Source organism: Trichechus manatus, unplaced genomic scaffold (assembly GCF_000243295.1).
Source record: "Trichechus manatus latirostris isolate Lorelei unplaced genomic scaffold, TriManLat1.0 scaffold00222, whole genome shotgun sequence".
Classification (NCBI taxonomy): domain Eukaryota; kingdom Metazoa; phylum Chordata; class Mammalia; order Sirenia; family Trichechidae; genus Trichechus; species Trichechus manatus.
The window spans coordinates 3,024,293-3,042,115 of record NW_004444158.1 but is presented as its reverse complement, the minus strand read 5'-3'; the positions used below and the strand labels follow the sequence as shown (position 1 = coordinate 3,042,115).

At 34.1% G+C, this 17,823-nt stretch overlaps 1 protein-coding gene across 1 annotated transcript in view; it reads left to right on the top strand.

Annotated features, from left to right (window-relative positions):
- Positions 1 to 17,823, top strand: part of SMCHD1 (structural maintenance of chromosomes flexible hinge domain containing 1) — a 140,084-nt gene that overhangs the window by 20,197 nt on the left and 102,064 nt on the right. The window contains exons 5-11 of the mRNA XM_023742898.1: positions 5,313 to 5,427; positions 5,548 to 5,667; positions 9,777 to 9,943; positions 12,512 to 12,602; positions 13,319 to 13,529; positions 15,722 to 15,842; positions 15,921 to 16,104. Coding sequence (XP_023598666.1) covers positions 5,313 to 5,427; positions 5,548 to 5,667; positions 9,777 to 9,943; positions 12,512 to 12,602; positions 13,319 to 13,529; positions 15,722 to 15,842; positions 15,921 to 16,104 — 1,009 coding nt within the window. The remainder of the gene's footprint in view (positions 1 to 5,312; positions 5,428 to 5,547; positions 5,668 to 9,776; positions 9,944 to 12,511; positions 12,603 to 13,318; positions 13,530 to 15,721; positions 15,843 to 15,920; positions 16,105 to 17,823) is intronic.

Sequence of the window (17,823 nt, the reverse complement as noted above, 5' to 3'; positions counted from 1 at the left end):
TGAGGATGGCGCAGGACTGAGCAGTGTTTCGTTCTGTTGTACATAGGTTTGCTATGAGTTGGAACCGACTTGAAGACACTTAACAGTAAGAACAAAAACATGTCACAGCTGCTCTTTATCCTTTCCATTGAGTTTAATAATGCTTCAGGTATTACCCCCAATTTTGTTTATTTCATTTTTTTTTAACATTTTCTACATATACAATTTAGGGACGTTGATTACATTCTTCGAGTTGTATAACAATTCTTACCCTACTATTCTGAGTAGTTCCTCCCCTGTGAACATAAACTCAGTGCCCCTAAGTTTCCCATCTAATCTTCTGAATTGCTATTTTCAATTTGATCCTTTATAGATAGTTCTTAAAAGAGTGTAGTGCTCAAGGCCAATCTTTTTTACTCAATAAGCTAAACTATTGTTTGGTTTTAAGAAGACGTTAGGGGATATTTTTACTTTAAAGATTTTCTCAGGTCAGTAGTTTCAGGGGTTCATCCACCCTCCATGGCACCAGGAAGTCTGGATTCCATGAGAATTTAAAACCCTGTTCTGCATTTTCCCCATTTTGATCAGAATTCTATGGAATCTTGTTCAAAATGCTCAGTAATGATAGCCAGGCACCATCCAGTTCTTTTTGTCTCCTGGCAAAGGAGGCAGTTTTTCATGGAGGTAATTAGCCACATATTCCATATCCTCCTCCTGTTCTTTATTCTCCTTCTTCCTTAGGTCAGTAAAGACCAATTGTGTCTTGGATTGCCACTTGGAAGCTTTTAAGTCTCCAGGCACTATGCAGCAAACTAGGAGGTAGAACAGAAATACTAAACACATCATTAAGCTACTTAAGTTCCCATGAAACCATGACCCTAATCCCCCAAACTAAGGAACCAGAAATCTCCTGAGGAGTTTGGTTGTACATAAGCAGTCTCAGTAGCTTCTATTTTTTTTTTTGGTAAATACATCTATCACACAATTTTTGCCAGTTCAACTTTTTGCAGGTGTACAATTTACTGACAGCAGTTAATTTGACTGTGCAACCCTACCCTTAATGCGATTTTTCCATCACTGTTAACCCCCCTTTTCCCCTCCCTCTTGCTCATGGTAAGTACTAATAATCTTTGGTCTCTCATTTTGCCTTTTCTTGTCTTTTTATAGAAATGAGGTCATACAGTGTTTGTCGTTTTGTAATTGGCTTATTTTGCTCAACATAATGTCTTCACGCTCCATCCTTACTGTAGCATGTATCAAGGCTTCATTTCTCCCACTGGCTGAGTAGTATTCTGTTGTATGTATGTACCACATTTTGTTTATCCATTCATCATCTGTGGATAGGCATTTAGGTTGTTTCCACCTTTTGGCTATTGTGAATAGTGCTGCAGTGAACACTGGTGTACAAGTCTCTTTTTGAGTCTCTGCTTTCAAGTGTTTTGGGTATAAATCTAGGAATAGAATTGCTCGGTTATATGGTAGTTTTATTTTTAATTTTTTGAGGAACTTCCACACTGTTTTCTACAGTAACTGTACCATTTTCCATTCTCACCAGCAATGGAAAAGGCTTCCAATTTCCTCATATCCTCGCCAACATTTGTTATTTTCTGGTTATTATTATTATTTCTCTATCTTAGCCATCCTAGTGGGAGTGAAATGATATGTCATTGTGGTTTTGATTTACATCTCTCTGGCTAATGATGCTGAGCATCTTTTCATGTATTTGGTGCCCATTTGAATACCCTCTTTGGTAAATTTCTATTCAAGTCCTTTGCCCATTTTATGATTGGGTTGTCTTTTTGTTGTCAAGTTGGTAAATTGTCGAAATTTTATGTATATTTACGTGATTAGATTCTTATTAGATACATAGTTTCCGAAGATACTCTCCCAGTCAGTAGCTTGTCTTTTCACTTTTTTCGTAAAATCTTTTGATGAACAAAAGTTCTTAATTTTTATGAGGTTCCGTTTATTTATTTTGTCTTTTGCTGTTTGTGCTTTTGTTATTATATTAGATAATCCATTGTTGAGACTAGTCCTGACAGCATTACCCCTACTTGTTCTTCTAAGAGTTTTATGATTTTAGTTTGCACGTTTAGGTCCTTAATCCATTTTGAATTTATTTTTGTGTATGGTGTGAGGCATAGATCCTGTTTCATTCTTCTGCATGTGGAAATACAATTTTCTCAGCACCATTTATTGAAGAGATTCTTCTTTCCCCATCAAATGGACTTAGCATCCTTGTCAAAAATCAGTTGACCATAGATATGTGGGTGTATTTCTGGACTCTCAATTCTATTCCATTCGTCTATGTCTCTGTAGTTATACTAGTACCAGGCTGTTTTGATTACTGTAGCTGTATAATATATTTTAAAATCAGGAAGTATGAGTCCTCCTACTTTGTTCTTCTCTTTCAACATTGTTTTAGCTATTTGGGGCCTCTTGCCATTCCATATAAAGTTGAGGATTGGTTTTTCTATTTCTATAAAGAAGGTTGTTGGAATTTTGATTGGGATTGCGTTAAATCTGTAGATCACTTTGTGTAGTATTGACATCTTAACAATATGAAGTCTTCCAATCCATAAACATGGAACATCTTTCCATTTATTTAAGTCTTCTTTAATCTCGTTCAGCAGTATTTTATAGTTTTCATTGTATAAGTCCATCATGTCCCTGGTTAGATATATCCCTAGGTATTCTATTCTCTTAGATACTAATTGTAAATGGAATTGTTTCCCTAATTTCCCTTTCAGATTTCTCATTGCTGGTATATAGAAACCCAACTATTTTTTTTTTTAATTGTACTTCAGGTGAAGGTTTACAGAACAAGTAGTTTCTCATTAAACAGTCAGTACACGTATTGTTTTATGACATTGGTTAACAACCCCAGGACATGTCCCAACCCTCTCCCTTCTTGACCTTTTTTTTGGTGAAAATGTGCATAGCCAAAGTTACACCATTTCAAAAATTTCTACATGCACAGTTCAGTGACATCGATTACGTTCTTCCAGTTGTGCTGCTATTCTCACTTTAGATGAAGGTTTACAGAACAAAATAGTTTCTCATTAAACAATTAGTACACATGTTGCCCTATGACAATGGTTAACAACCCCACTACATGTCAACACTGTCCTTACTCAACCTTGGAAACCCAACTGATTTTTGCTTGTTGACCTTGTACCCTGCAGCTTTGCTAAATTCCTCTATTAGCTCTAGAGGTTTTCTTGTGGTCTCTCGGATTTTCTGTATATAGGCTCATTTCATCCACAAATGGAGAAAATTTTACTTCTTTTCCAATCTGGATACATTTTATTTCTTTTTCTTGTCTTGTTGCTCTGGCTAGGACTTTTATTGAATAGAAGTAGTGGGAGCTGGCACCCTTGTCTTGTTCTCGATTTCAAGGGCAAAACTCTCAGTCTTTCTTCATCAAGTATAATGTTGACTGTTGGCTTTTCATATTTGCTCTGAATCGTATTGAGGTATTTACCCTCTATTCCAGTCATCTTTAGGGTTTTCATCAAGAAAGGATGTGAATTTCATCAGATGTTTTTTCTGCATCCATAGAAATGATCATGTGGTTCTTTTTGTTTTTTTGTTCTACTGAAGTCTTGATCGATTTTCTAATGTTGATCCATCCCTGGATTCCTGGGATAAAATCCCACTTGGTCACAGTGTATGACTCTTTTAATATGCCGTTGGATTCTGTTTGCTAGCATTTTGTTGAGGATTTTTGCATGTATATTCATAAGAGATATTGGCCTGTAGTTTTCTTGTGGTGCCTTTGTCTGGTTTGAGTATCAGGGTTATGTTTGCCTTTTGGGAAGAATTATGGAGTATTCCTTCCTTCTGTATCTTTTGGAAGAGTTTAAACAGTATTGGTGTCAACTCTTCTGTGTTTGGTAGAATTCCCCAATGAAGCCATCTGGTCCAGAACTTTTGTTGGGAGATTTTTAATCACTGATTTGATCTCTTTACTTGTTATGGGTCTGTTGAGACTTTCTATTTCCATTTGAGTCAGTTTGGGTAGGTTGTGTGCTTCTAAGAATTCGTCCATTTTATCTAGGTTATGAACAGTTCATGATGTTCTGCCATAATTCTCTTTATTTCTATTGCTCAGTTGTCATGTCACCACTTTCATTTTTTATTTTGATTATTGCCATCTTTTTTCTTTTGATTTCTTCCTTGACCCTTTGGTTGCTTTACTAGTACGTTGTTTAGTTTCATATGTTTGTGTATTTTCCAGGTTTTTTTCTGTTATTGATTTCTAGCTTCACACTGTTGTGTCCAGAGAGAAGATACTGTGTATGGTTTCAATCTTTGTAAGTTTATGAAGACTTGCTTTCTGCCCTAAAATGTCTGTCCTGTAGAATGATCCATGTGCACTGGAGTAGATGTGTATTGTGCTGTTTTGAGGTAGAGTGTTCTATATATGTCTCTTAAGTTTAGTTGGTTTATAGTGTCATTCAGGTTCTTTGTTTCCTTGTTGATTTTTTTCTCTAGATGTTCTGTCCAATATTGAAAGTGATGTATTGAAATCTCCAACTATTATTGTAGTATTGTCTAGTGCTCCCTTCAATTCTGTGTTTGCTTTATATATGGCCCGATGTTGGGTGCATATGTATTTATGATTGTTAAGTCTTCTTAATTAATTGACCCATTTATCACTATATCATGTCCATCTTTATCTCTTCTGATGGATTTTATCTTAAAGTCTATTTTGTCTGGTATTAAGATTGCCACCACAGCTCTCTTTTGGTCATTATTTGCATGGAATATTTTCTGTTTGTTTCTGATAGTGGGAAATGCTGTCCTTGGAGAGGCTGTTTATATTTTGAGAGACCAGCGATGCCTCTTCTCCAGGATGTTGTTATTGTGAGGTGGGAGGTTCTCTCAGAGCTCCCAGGATATATCTCAGGATATATGGAATTCAGAATCCTTTTTGATATATTCCGTTATTCTTTAGATAATATTTTAACACATTTTGAAGTAACAAATGTTTTTGAACAGAAGGTTCTGGAAACATACAGTTTTATAAGGACAAAGAAATTTCTTTAGTCCATTTTGCTGAGAGGTTTTCTGATTTAGTAGGGTGGTGTTGAGGAATTTACATTTCTTAAAGTTCCCAGATGATGCCTGCTCACCTGGGGACTGCACTTTGAGAACCCCTGCAGTAGGTGATGCTTAACTTTCAGCTCTGATGCTTTCACCTTTGAATAGGAATGTTACCTGGCTTGGGGATCATTTTACTGAAGCTTAATAAAAATGCTATAAAAATTTTCTTTGGTGCCTAAATAGCTTCTTTAAAATCATTGCATTAATGTAATGTTTAATTTTAGTGATCATTCAGGATATGTTCGTCCAGTACCAGTGCCACGCAGCTTAAATAGTGATATTTCCTATTTTGGTGTTGGCGGCAAGCAGGCTGTTTTCTTTGTTGGACAATCAGCCAGAGTAAGTCAAAAGATTCTTATAAATGAAAGTTGGTCAAAATATTTTGAGATTGAGTCTGTCTAAATTAACAAATGAGTTTAACTATTAGGAATTTTTAAAGTATTCTGTTTACTATGACAGATGATAAGCAAACCTGCAGATTCCCAAGATGTTCATGAACTTCTGCTTTCTAAAGAAGACTTTGAAAAGAAGGAGAAAAATAAAGAGGCAATATACAGTGGATATATTAGAAACAGAAAGGTACAACACATTTAACTCAATAATTGGAAATTTATTCCTTTGGACAGTTAATATGACAGAAGCCTTTTTCTAATTTCTATTTAAGATACCAGAATTGGTGCTTTATTAAAAACTTGAGGGAATTTTCAAAATAAATTAGTTTTTCATTTTAAAAGCATTGAAGTTATTTTGAGCCTTTTAAGGATTCTTTTCTGATTCTAAAAGAGATTGAAGAAAATCTTACAGAAAAGTATAAAGAAAATGTAAATAGTCCCAAATGCCAGAGAAAAATACTAATAACATTTTGGTGGATTTCCTTCTAATCTAACTATTTTGACTATTTATGAAAGTTTTGATCCCACATTTCAGTTAACATTTTGAATATTTCCCCATGTTGTAGAATTTTTTGGTATACAGCACATATTTTAGTGGCTTCATAACGTTCCTTTGGGTGATATACAGTAATTTAACTCTTCTGTTGAACACTTAGCCTATTTCCAGGATTTTACTGTAATTGCAAAGATATTGTAGTGAATATCTTTGCATAAAATTTTACCTCAGTTGCAAATGATTTTTCTTAGAATGTTGTTGCTGTCAAGTCAGTTCCAATCGTAGCAAACACAGTGCATTATCGAGTAGGACTGCTGCATAGGGTTTTCTAGGGTATAATATTTACAGAAACAAATTGGCAGGCGTTCTCTTCCGCGATATCTCTGGGTGGGTTCAAATCACCAACTTTTAGGTTTGCAGTTGAGTGCAAACCATTTTTGCCACCTAGGAGATTGTTAAAGTTTTAATAACTGTGATAATGAATTTGAATTTTTTAAATGTTCATGGTATGTATTACAAAATTGCTTTTCTGAAAAGTTGAGCTAAAAATCAAATATACTCCTGCAAGGTATTTTTGTAGTTGCCACTATGCTAATTTTTTTTCACAGCAACATGTAAAAGAAATGGGCATAGTGGTACTTATGAAAGTACCTCGTGGGGGAGGGCGCAGCTGGCATACAAACGTAGAAGGTATGCGTTATTTGCATAAAAGTATAGTATCTGAAGAGGAAAAAAAAGCAAAATATTGGCAGTTTTATAGGTGACAATAATACCTTTTCTTTCATTACTAGTGGGCTGAGTGATTTTTTATATTTTATCTTCGTGTTTATTAGCCATTTTTATTAGATAATAAAGTTAGATAACTTAACGGTCTCCTCTGTCCAGGAAATTTGACTTTGTTCATCTCACTTTTTTGTCATTTAAACTTGTTGCATTTAATTAACAGTTTATGTATATTGATATATTTACATAACAGTATGCTTAAACTAATCTTACCTTACCATCACAAAGCCCTATAAAGCATATTGGCAGAAATGTTTGCCTATTAATTAGAGCTGATGAAAGACAGGAATTGAGAGTTTAAGTGGTTTTTAAAACTGTAGATATGTTAAAACTTGAATAGAACTGGGATCTCTTGTACCTTAATTTTTGTACTAGTTTTTCCTTTATTTTATGCTTAGTTCATTCCAACAAACATTTAATGAGTACCAGAAAGGTACCTGGACACCCTAGTGGCGTAGTAGTTAAAATCTGCAGGTGCTAACCAAAAAGTTGGCAGTTCAAACCCGCCAGGCGCTCCTTGGAAACCCTATGGGGCATTTCCACTCTGTCCTACAGGGTCACTACGAGTCAGAAATTGACTTGACGGCAACGGGTTTGGTTTTGGGTTTTAATAAGGTACCTAGTTCTTTCCTTTTTCATACCAGTTATTTTCATCCTACTTTTCTTTCTTTGTTTCTTTTTTTTGTTTTGTTTTGTTTTTTTTTGACTCTTCCTCTGTCCCTTACTTGTTAGTGGATTCCAGATTATGGGCAGGTTGGCGGTTCTTGATTTATAAATCAGCAGTCTTGTTCATCTGTGGAGATATGTGTGTGTGTGTTTTTTACATATATATAAAATTATATGTATGTTATATAGTATTTATATATATGTATAAATAACAACTGTCAGATCTGTATTTCTTGTGAAGACTTATCTCTCAAGATTGAGATACTGAATCAGTCTGGGTTCAGTAAAGGAAACAAGCTATTCTAGGTGCTTTAAGCAGAAAAGGATTTAATAAAAGGAATTAGATGTTTCCATGATTATTGGAAGGGCTGAAGGGATGCATTCTAGGCTGAGCCTCCTGGATGATGCCTAGACACTCAGAGTCCACCTTCCAGCGATGTGGCAACGTCTGCTACAATCACGAAGTTGGAGGACCGCCACTGGAGCTGGAATCCAACCCTGCCATATCTGTGATCTGGCAGTTCAGATGGGCTCACTGCCACACTTGCCCCAACACTGGAACCTAGAATTTTTGACCATAGCCTGTGATGCAAGGGCCTTTTGACACTTGAAGCTGGAGCCGGATACTGACCTTTCATTGACCTTGCATGATGACATAAAACTGTCAAAAGGCCTCTGCCTCATTTTTGGCTTTCATACCTCTGTAGCCCAGTAGGGCACAATAAAAGGTGGTAGGAGTGAATGAATGCTAAATACCAACTGATCATATCCAGCAGACCCATATTTCTAGTTTCCACTAGATGTCGTTTATCAGATGTTCTGTAAATAACTCACATTTAGTATATCTGAAATGAAACATTATGTATAAACCATTCTCATTTCCCTCCTTAACCCTCCCAACCATCCTTAACAATTAATGGCATCCGCAGTTAGAAACCGTAATTCTTCTTGTTAACTATGTTTAATTGTCTTTTGCAGTAGTTTCTTTCATCTACCCTCTCTTCTGCCCATTTTCAGCTGCTCTAATTCAGCCTTCCTAGCTTCATCTTTCATCATGTTTATATTTTATACCTTGTTTCCCTTATACTGTCAAATCCTTAATGTTCTTATATGTCTGGAATATCCTTTTAGTTGTTTGCTGGATGAATGTCACCCTGTCTCCTGTAGCTCCTGGTTCATGTCTTTATAGTGGCACACTTTTTTTTAAACATTTGTTTTTCATCTCCTGCCAGATGGAGTTTGCCCAGAATTAGCATAACATTTAATTTAGGATTTAGAAGATGCTTGATAACTATTTGGATAGTGAACCTGTATCATTGGTAAACCCAGCTGATCTAGTAACTCTCAAAGTATATAAAATGTTACTTGTAATGTTTGTAGCTAAAATATTAGTAATTTAATGTGTAGGAATGTGTTGGAATGGTTTTGAAGAGTTCGTTTTAATTTTTTTTATTAGGAAGTAATAATCCCAAAACCCACTGCCATTGAGTCAATTCTGACTCATTGCTACCCTAAAGGACAGAGTAGATCTGCCCCATAGGTTGTCCAAGGCTGTAATCTTTACAGAAGCAGACTGCCACATCTTTCTTCTTTGAGGAAAATAATAATAATACATGGTTACTTAAAAAAAGAAGTTTAGTGTGTATCTTTATCATTACAGATTTTTATGTAACAGCAACATGTATGCATGCAATTTTTAGTACAAATAGACTCATACTACAAATCGAGAAGTTTGTAATTCTTACCATCAACCCCCTACTTCTTGATGGCAATGAGTTTTTTGTTGTTTTTTTTTTTTTATTCTCAACCCCCCACCTCCCTTCCCCAAGCTGTAGTTATTCTCTTGGAAGTAGGCTGGTGCCCAGGATGATTTTACTTCCTTTTAAACACACTGCGTTTGGGCTAAGCCAGCTAGATCCAGGCTGCCCCTTAGTTTTCTTGAACATGGAAGGCTGGGCATTGGTCTTGACCAAGTTAAGTAATAGGTATTCCATACCCTACGGTAAGTGTCCTCAAATTTTTAGGCATTTTCAACTCAGTATTTGTTGTCTTTACCTTTTTGTGTTTGTGTGATTCTAAAATTGGTTTATCATCATTATCAGTTATGGGATAGTATTAGAGGATATGATAGCCATGCTTTATGTATGCCAATTTAGCAATCTCTAAGTTTCCCTGTCCACTCAGCGTTATCACACACTCAGCTGGTTTGTTATATTGGCCCAGTTTCCTCTAAAAGTTTTTCTGAAGCCTGTTTCCGAAACTGTCCAAGTGAATTACATTAAAATTGATGTAAATGGTATTTGTAAAGTTTAGGTGTATCTAATCTTTTTTGTTTGTATTCACTCTTACAGCCATCTGATTCTGTTCACATTACAAATGATGATGAAAGATTTCTACACCATCTTATCTTAGAGGAGAAGGAAAAAGATAGCTTTACTGCTGTGGTTATCACAGGAGTACAACCAGAGCACATACAGTACTTGAAAAATTATTTCCATCTTTGGACACGACAGTTAGCGTAAGTAATTACATTTGATTCAGGACGTGTTGCTACTTCTCTCTTTTAAGACAGAAAATATTACAGATGCATTTGAAGCCTTTTTGGTATTTTTTTTGCTCTTGTTTCATTTCCTTCAATGCAGCATCCAGTACTCTGATGTTGGTGTTAAAACGGGTCTTTCTGTAAATATTTATAGATCACCTGTGGTGTACTGAGCATTATTTGAGACACAGGTTTTTTTGTCTTTTGTTTTTGGTGGTAAGTTGTATATAAGAAAACATTTGCCATTTTAACCATTTTTAAGTATACAGTTTAGTGGCACTAATTGCATTCACTACATTGTACAGCCATCACCATTATTTCCAGAAGTTTTTCATCTCCCCAGACAGAAGCTCAGTACCCCTTTGTGTACTGACACCCCATCTCCCCTTCCCACCTGCCCCTGGTAACCACTAATAAACTTTTGTCTAAGTGGGATCATACGATATTTGTCCTTTTGTGTCTACTTAACTCAGCATGGTTTTCAGGATTCCTCCATGTCATAGCATGTATCAGAATTTCTGTTTATGGCTGAGAGGCACAGAGTTTGTGTCTAAAAAATTTTTTATTGTTGTAAAAATATATATGACACATTGGCCAATTTAATGTTTTTCATTTGTACAATTTAGTGACATCAGTGACATTAATCAGTTGTGCAGCCATTACCAGTATCTGTTGCCAAGTTTTTCATCAGCATAAACAGAAACTCAGTGCTTCCTAAACGCTGACTCCCTCTTTCCCCCTCCCTCCTGCCCCGTTAAGCAGTATACCTTTGACTATTCTAGATATTTCATGTGAGTGAGGTCATACAATATTTGTCTTTTTTGTGCCTGGCTTCTTTCATGCATTCATGTTGTAGCATGTATCAGGACTTAATTTCTCTTTATGATTGAATAATACTCCATTGTATGTATATGCCACATTTTATCCATTCATCTGGCATAGGCTTTTTGACACCTATTGTAAAATTAAAATAAACTTTCTGATTTATGAAATTCAGCACTACCATTCGCATAACCCCTTTTTTGCTTTTTCTCTATAGCATAATTTTCCATACTGCGTACTTTACTTATTCTTTTGTTGGCCTTCCCTTATTGGAATGTCTTTTTTTATTTTTTTTTCACTAACTGTATCCCCAGTGTCTAGAAGAATTCCTGCTAAATAGTAGATGCTCAATAAATGTTTGTTGAAGGAATATATCAAGCCTATTTTTTTTAAAAAAAAAACAAACCCCTGTAAGGTGTTTTCGGAAGTACACTATGCTAATTTTTATACAAAAATACCTTAAATAAATCAGTGTATAGTTATTCCAGTAAAACTTAATATTATTCTAGAGACTATATATTTCAGTATGCTAAGCCAGAGGAATATTTATTTAATGGCTTTGTTTTTTTCTCTGTAGCTGTATAATATAGACTATTTACTGGATTGTTTCCATAGTTTGCATTAGTCTGAAGTCTTACAAAATGGGTACATCTCCAAAAAACGCATGTTTTAAAAAAATATCATTTTACATTTACTAAAAAAAAAATTGCACTTAATTTGAGATTCTCTATTTAAATATAAATGTATGTAATATAGTTTAAAATTTCTTGTCTTTCGTGGAAAATAAATTTGGTTTATAGGAGCATCTTTTTTATTCTTGAATATTGCTATTTATTGGCCTTCTAGCCCAAGATATTTAAGAACTTTGGGTTTTTCTTCCCTAAGTACATATTATATTAGCTATTTAAAAAATTAAATGATAATTTAGCTGAAGGAGCTCAGTGCAGATAACACATCATTAGAATATAGTCCTGCTGTAACAGAGTAATGTATAACTTTATTCTTTGAAACAGGAAATTATTATGCTATCTAAAGCAATCTTTCTTGATATATGATGGTAAACTTACTATTCATTATGGTGTCACACTTTTATTTTGAGATATCTGAAAAAAGATCTAAAGATTTTCAGATGTCCTTTCATCTCAATGGCATTTTAAAGAGTAGGTAGGATAATAAACTTATTTTTTTGATTAAAAGTCCTACAATGAAATATTTCAAATTCCTGTTTGAGTAGTACCTAAAGATGTGATATTTTATAGCCCTCAATAATTCCACCAAAATACAGTCTTTTTAAACTTTTACTTAAAAAATAGCGAAGATTTCTGAAGCAGTTGTTTTCAGTAGGATAAAACCAAATCTGTTCCCGTCAATTTGATTCCAACTCATATAATGCATTAGTTTTACTTGTTTTGGGAATGTTAGGGTAAGAATTGTTCTAGAATGATGTTCTTCATTGAGAACATAATTAATCCAATAGACGCCCTGATATTTAAGTCCTTTCTAAAATATTTCTAATCAATAGAATTATAGCCTATTCTACTTTATTCTAGTCTACTTTATTTGATGAACTATACTTTTTGGAAGTGTAAAGTGGGGTTCTCAAAAAAATACTTAGTATAATTGGTTGACACTTAGTAAGTAGCTGTTAATTTTTTTTTAGAAGATTATATGAACTGTAATTTTATGTGAATTAAAGTATAAAGTTTTTCTTCTATATTTTAGGCATATTTATCATTACTATATTCATGGCCCAAAAGGAAATGAAATTCGTACATCAAAAGAAGTTGGACCTTTCAACAACATAGATATTGAAGTAAGATCAAAATCCATCTTAAAATACTATGGATTATTAGGTATCTGTTCCAGTCAGAAGTGACTCTGAATAACAAGTCAGTCAGTAATTAGGCCGCTCCTCTTTATGTGTCTTTTACCAAAGTACTTGGGTAATTTGATATCTGAGTAAACAGATCATTCTTAGATATGTTTTCCTTCAACCGTTATTTACTATTTGGTTTCTCTTTTTCCTCTCTCTTCTGTAGACATATGAGTTGTTGCTGAACTTCATGTCTTGAAGCAGGGAGGAAAAGGGACATAACTTTTCTTTCTTTCATAGAAGTCTAAGTGGTGACTGACTGATGATTTAGAAGCAGAGAACATTTTAGTGTTGGGTTCTCAATGTCCTTGTGTACACATTAGAATTTCACGTACGTCATTTTCCCACTTTCTGCCTCTAGCAAGAAAACTTGAATTAAATCTGCTCATGACTTATCTGTCCTTCAGCTCTAATTTGCTGTTCCTTTGTTTATTTTCTGTTTTTAGTAGCATATTCCTTATTGAGATGCTACTTAAAGCTATTTAACCTATAAATACACACAACACACACACGTATATATACATATATTTCTTTAAACTAGATGATTACGTGTGCAAATAAAAATAGTTTTTGCCTGTTCTGTTGTTGGATTGTAGCTGAGAACAAAAGTGAAATCACCATAGAATTTAATTATTTTTGTTTTATTTTTATTTTAGATTTCTATGTTTGAAAAAGGGAAGGCACCTAAGATTGTCAACCTAAGGGAAATACAAGATGACATGCAGACGTTGTATATAAACACAGCAGCTGATAGTTTTGAGTTCAAGGCTCATGTTGAAGGAGACGGTGTAGTGGAAGGGATTATCCGATATCATCCTTTCTTATATGATAGAGAAACTTACCCTGATGATCCATGCTTTCCGTCAAGTATGTTAAATCTATTATTTTAGCTACAAAATGTGAAGTTGTGATTTAGGACAGTGATTTGTTTTTTTAATTATTGTTACTAGTTTGGCTCTTAAGGTTAGATGAATAAATATTTTAATTTTTTTCCTTGTGCAAGTCTTCTTCATATGTTAGGTATTTGTAATTTTATAATTCTTGATTTTTATGTATATGCAATTCCAGATGAATACAGCACTGGCTTTAAGAAACATATATTCTTTTCTTATAGATCTCTTACTGAATTGAACTTTTAGCGATACACTGCATATTAATCTTTTATATATTCCTTATTGTCTTCCTTTTTTTCTTTGAGTATGTTGGTATTTATAAGTTAGTTTTAGCTTAGTCATATCTATCAGGTTTTTCTTTATGCTTCCTGATTTTATCTTGCTATAGAAAGGCTTCTTATACCTCAAGATTATAAAAATATCCTGTAGTGGGTTTTGTTTTTGTCCTTTTGTATTTAATCTTTAATGCATCTGTAATCTTCTTCGTGTGTGAAGTGAGGTAGGGACTTAAGATTTTCCATGTGGATGTTCAGTTTCCCAGCACCAAATTACTGGATGTTACAATTCCACAGTAGTTTGAACTCTCACTTTTATAATATATTAAGTTCCTGTAAGTACAGAGATGTGGATTCTTTACTGTGAGGCATTGATCTGTTTTGCGTTTTTATACATGAGTAATAATACTGTCTTATAGCTATATCCTGTATATTGATATCTTTAGGGCAAGACATTCTCACTATGCTGCTTTTTTGAGATTATTCTTAATTCTTACGCTTGTGCTCTTCTAGATAAACTTTGGAATCGGGTTTATATATTCACTTTAAAAAGTTCTAATGGGATTATTGGGATTGCATTGAATTTATACATTAACAATATAAATTTTCTCATCCAGACTACATTCTTCGTACATCCTTAGGGTTGTGGGTTCTAGAACTGTATTTCCTGAGTTTGAATTTCATCTTTGCTACTTTCTACTGTGTAAACTTGGGCAGACCACTCCCTGCCTCAGTTTCCTCATCTGTGAAGTGAGGGTAATAGTGCATACCTTGTAGAGGTGTTTTGAGGTTAAGTAAGAAACTGTTGCCAAGTCCTTAGAATAGTGCCCAACACTATTTAGGAAGCGTTCCATGCATGTTTTAATCAGTGGCTCTGCCTCCTGTGAGGTCTCTGACCCCTTTTTAATTTGCTGTTTCTAAATTTTCACTGCTGGTAGGCAAAGAGCAAGATAAAGTTCTTCAAATGATGTCCTGCAATAGGAGCAGATAAGTTGAGTGATGGTCAGATGGATTCTCTTCTAAGAGCAAAGTGATTTCATTTTATTGGAAGGAACTTTTACATAGGGACTTCTCATGAGGGTTTTTTGTGGGGAGAGGAAGGCTGTATTTTAGGTGGGTGACTTTATGTCAGGGTAACTGAGGTGTTACTGTATCAGGATCGTAATGTCTGATCCTAATTTATCTGGATATATGAGAATGTATTGCTACTAAACATAGTAATGTTATAATTATGCTAATTACGCTTTTGATGTCTAGCAACATATCTTATGATACATTTCTGTGTGCATATTTTATGCTTACCTGAGTCTGATTTTTGAAAATTTAATAATTTATTATATAAGGTAAACTTAAATCCAGTATTGTTGGCTGATTCATCCAAACTAATAAACTGGCTGTAACTAGATGCTGTAGATTGACGAGATGGTTTTCATTTGAACATACTGGGTCTGAAAGAATTGTGAAAACTTGTTTTAGGTATAGGATTCAGGTTCCTATATATGTAGGGAGGAAGGACTCAGCTATAGGGAGTAATATTGGGGGATGTGAGTATTTTTTACTTGATACATAGGTTTTAAAGATTGCAGGCCCGGCAGCTAGTGTGGTACTCTGATGATAGATTGCTTAGTGTATAAGTAGATAATTATTGACTTTTAAATGCAAACACCATTGATAATGTGGCATCTACTTTGGAACTCTTCCCTTTCTGAGGGCAGAGAGTAAAACTACCTTTAGTTTTTATAGAATGCAATTTGAGAGATATATGGGTTTGTGTTACCATGTCTCTGAAGCAACTTTAATACTTTACTTATAGAAATTGACTTCTTAGTGACAAAAATTGTGTATATTGTATAACAGTAAACATTTTGTTTCACTTGCCTCTTTGATCTAGAACTAAAAGATGAAGATGATGATGATGATTGTTTCATAATTGAGAAAGCAGCAAGAGGGAAAAGGCCTATTTTTGAATGTTTTTGGAATGGACGATTAATACCATATACATCTGTTGAAGAGTAAGTTTTGACTTTTGCTGAAATTGTATTGTTCTATAGTCTAATCTTTTCACTGACTGAGATTTTATTCTGTTTAAGCTTTGACTGGTGTACTCCTCCTAAGAAGAGAGGGCTGGCACCGATCGAATGCTACAATAGAATATCTGGTGCACTATTCACTAATGACAAATTTCAGGTCAGCACAAATAAGCTGACTTTTATGGATCTTGAGCTAAAATTGAAAGATAAGAACACCCTGTTTACAAGGATCTTAAATGGACAGGTATGGTTCTCAGTATCAAGTTTCAAAGAATGTTTATAAATTTTCTACATACTTTTCTGTATGTACACTCCCCACAGTGCTTTTAGTTTTTAAAAGGTAAATTAGGTATATGATAAAATTACCATTTTTACCTTTTTTAAGTGTACGATTCAGTGATATTAATTACTTTCACCATGTCATACAACCATTCATTTCTAAATATTTTTCCCTACTCTAATACTCCTTAAGCAATGACTCTCCTTTTCCTCCTCCCCCTAGTCTCTGGTAACCACTAATAAACTTTTGTCTCTATGCATTTGCCCATTTTAGGCATTTCAAATAAGTGAGATCATATAATTTTTGTCCTTTTGTATCTTACGTGCAAATACTCTATTTTGAAGTAAAACAGAAGTCACATGTAGTGTAGATTTTTCCTGATATTTTGCACAGTTTAGATTTTATTTAATAAAAATACTCTATTATAGTTGTACATGATGTATAAATAAATTTTTCTTCGTGAGCATTAAGTGTTCACATTCCTCAAAAATTTCAAACTGATCAGAGCATATTCAGATAAAATTTACAGATCTTTATTAGATCTTAATATCAAGACCTTGACGTAGTGAATAGAAACTACAGAAGCATCTTCATTTGATGATAGCGTATATGAACAATTGTGTTTGTTACAAGGGCTGTGTTTGCACCTTCTTAACTTGTATTTTTAATCCAATCTTGAAGGTGAAAATGGGACATAACTATGAAATACTTTTGGACCCAAAGGTGGTTTGAAATTGAACAATATTAAAATGCATGCATTGATTTGATAGAACAAGAATTATTTCACTGTCAGTAAATTTTTTAAAAAGTTGAATGAGATCAATGTTCTTGTATTCTACCTACATATCTCAGAAAGTTGTAATCAGTACTATTCTTTCAGTAGTTTAATGTTGGGTTACCAAGGGCTAGATACCTTTATTGTCAACTTAGACATCCATAGCACACAGTATTTATAGTCAACCATTCTTATAAAATATTGAGATTCATTTTGCAGTTATAAAAAAGTATGAATCATAGCAGTTTTAGATGCTTTTTGAGAATTATCCACTGAGAAAGGTCTTGTAAAAATGAGTTAGTAGTTATGGTGGACTTGGAATTCATTTTTATAACATAATATTCATTGTCCAGCATTTATTGAACAGTTTGGTCTTCGCAAAAGTTTTCCACAATAGGTTAATTCTTTTGTTACACTGTCCTTTTTAAGTATGTATTTTATGATTTTGAAAAGTTTCAAATACACAGAAATGTTGAAAGAATAGTATAATGCATATCTGTATACTCCTCTCCTAGTTAACTGTTGTCCCGCTGCGCATGGTACATTGCACTTTGACACATTGAATTTCTGGACTTAATTCATGCGTCTGGTAATTTGTTTGACTGATACTGGTATTTAAATTATTCAAGTTTTAGCTTAGGCTTGAAGTGCAGTATAGAAATTTGGTAGATGTTTCCATTCCTGGTTAATGATTTTAATATCCAGTGAATTAAACATTCTGAGTTGACAAGAAACTGACAACAGTGATTTGCTTCTTTGGCAAGGAATTGGTACGTGGAAACAAGCGGGAGGAATGGTTCTTTGGCCCTGTATACCCTTTTGGACCTTTGAGTCTTTAGCATGTACATACATTTCTTATTCAAATAACTTGATCAAAAAAACAAGTAAAATTGGATTTCAAAGAGAGC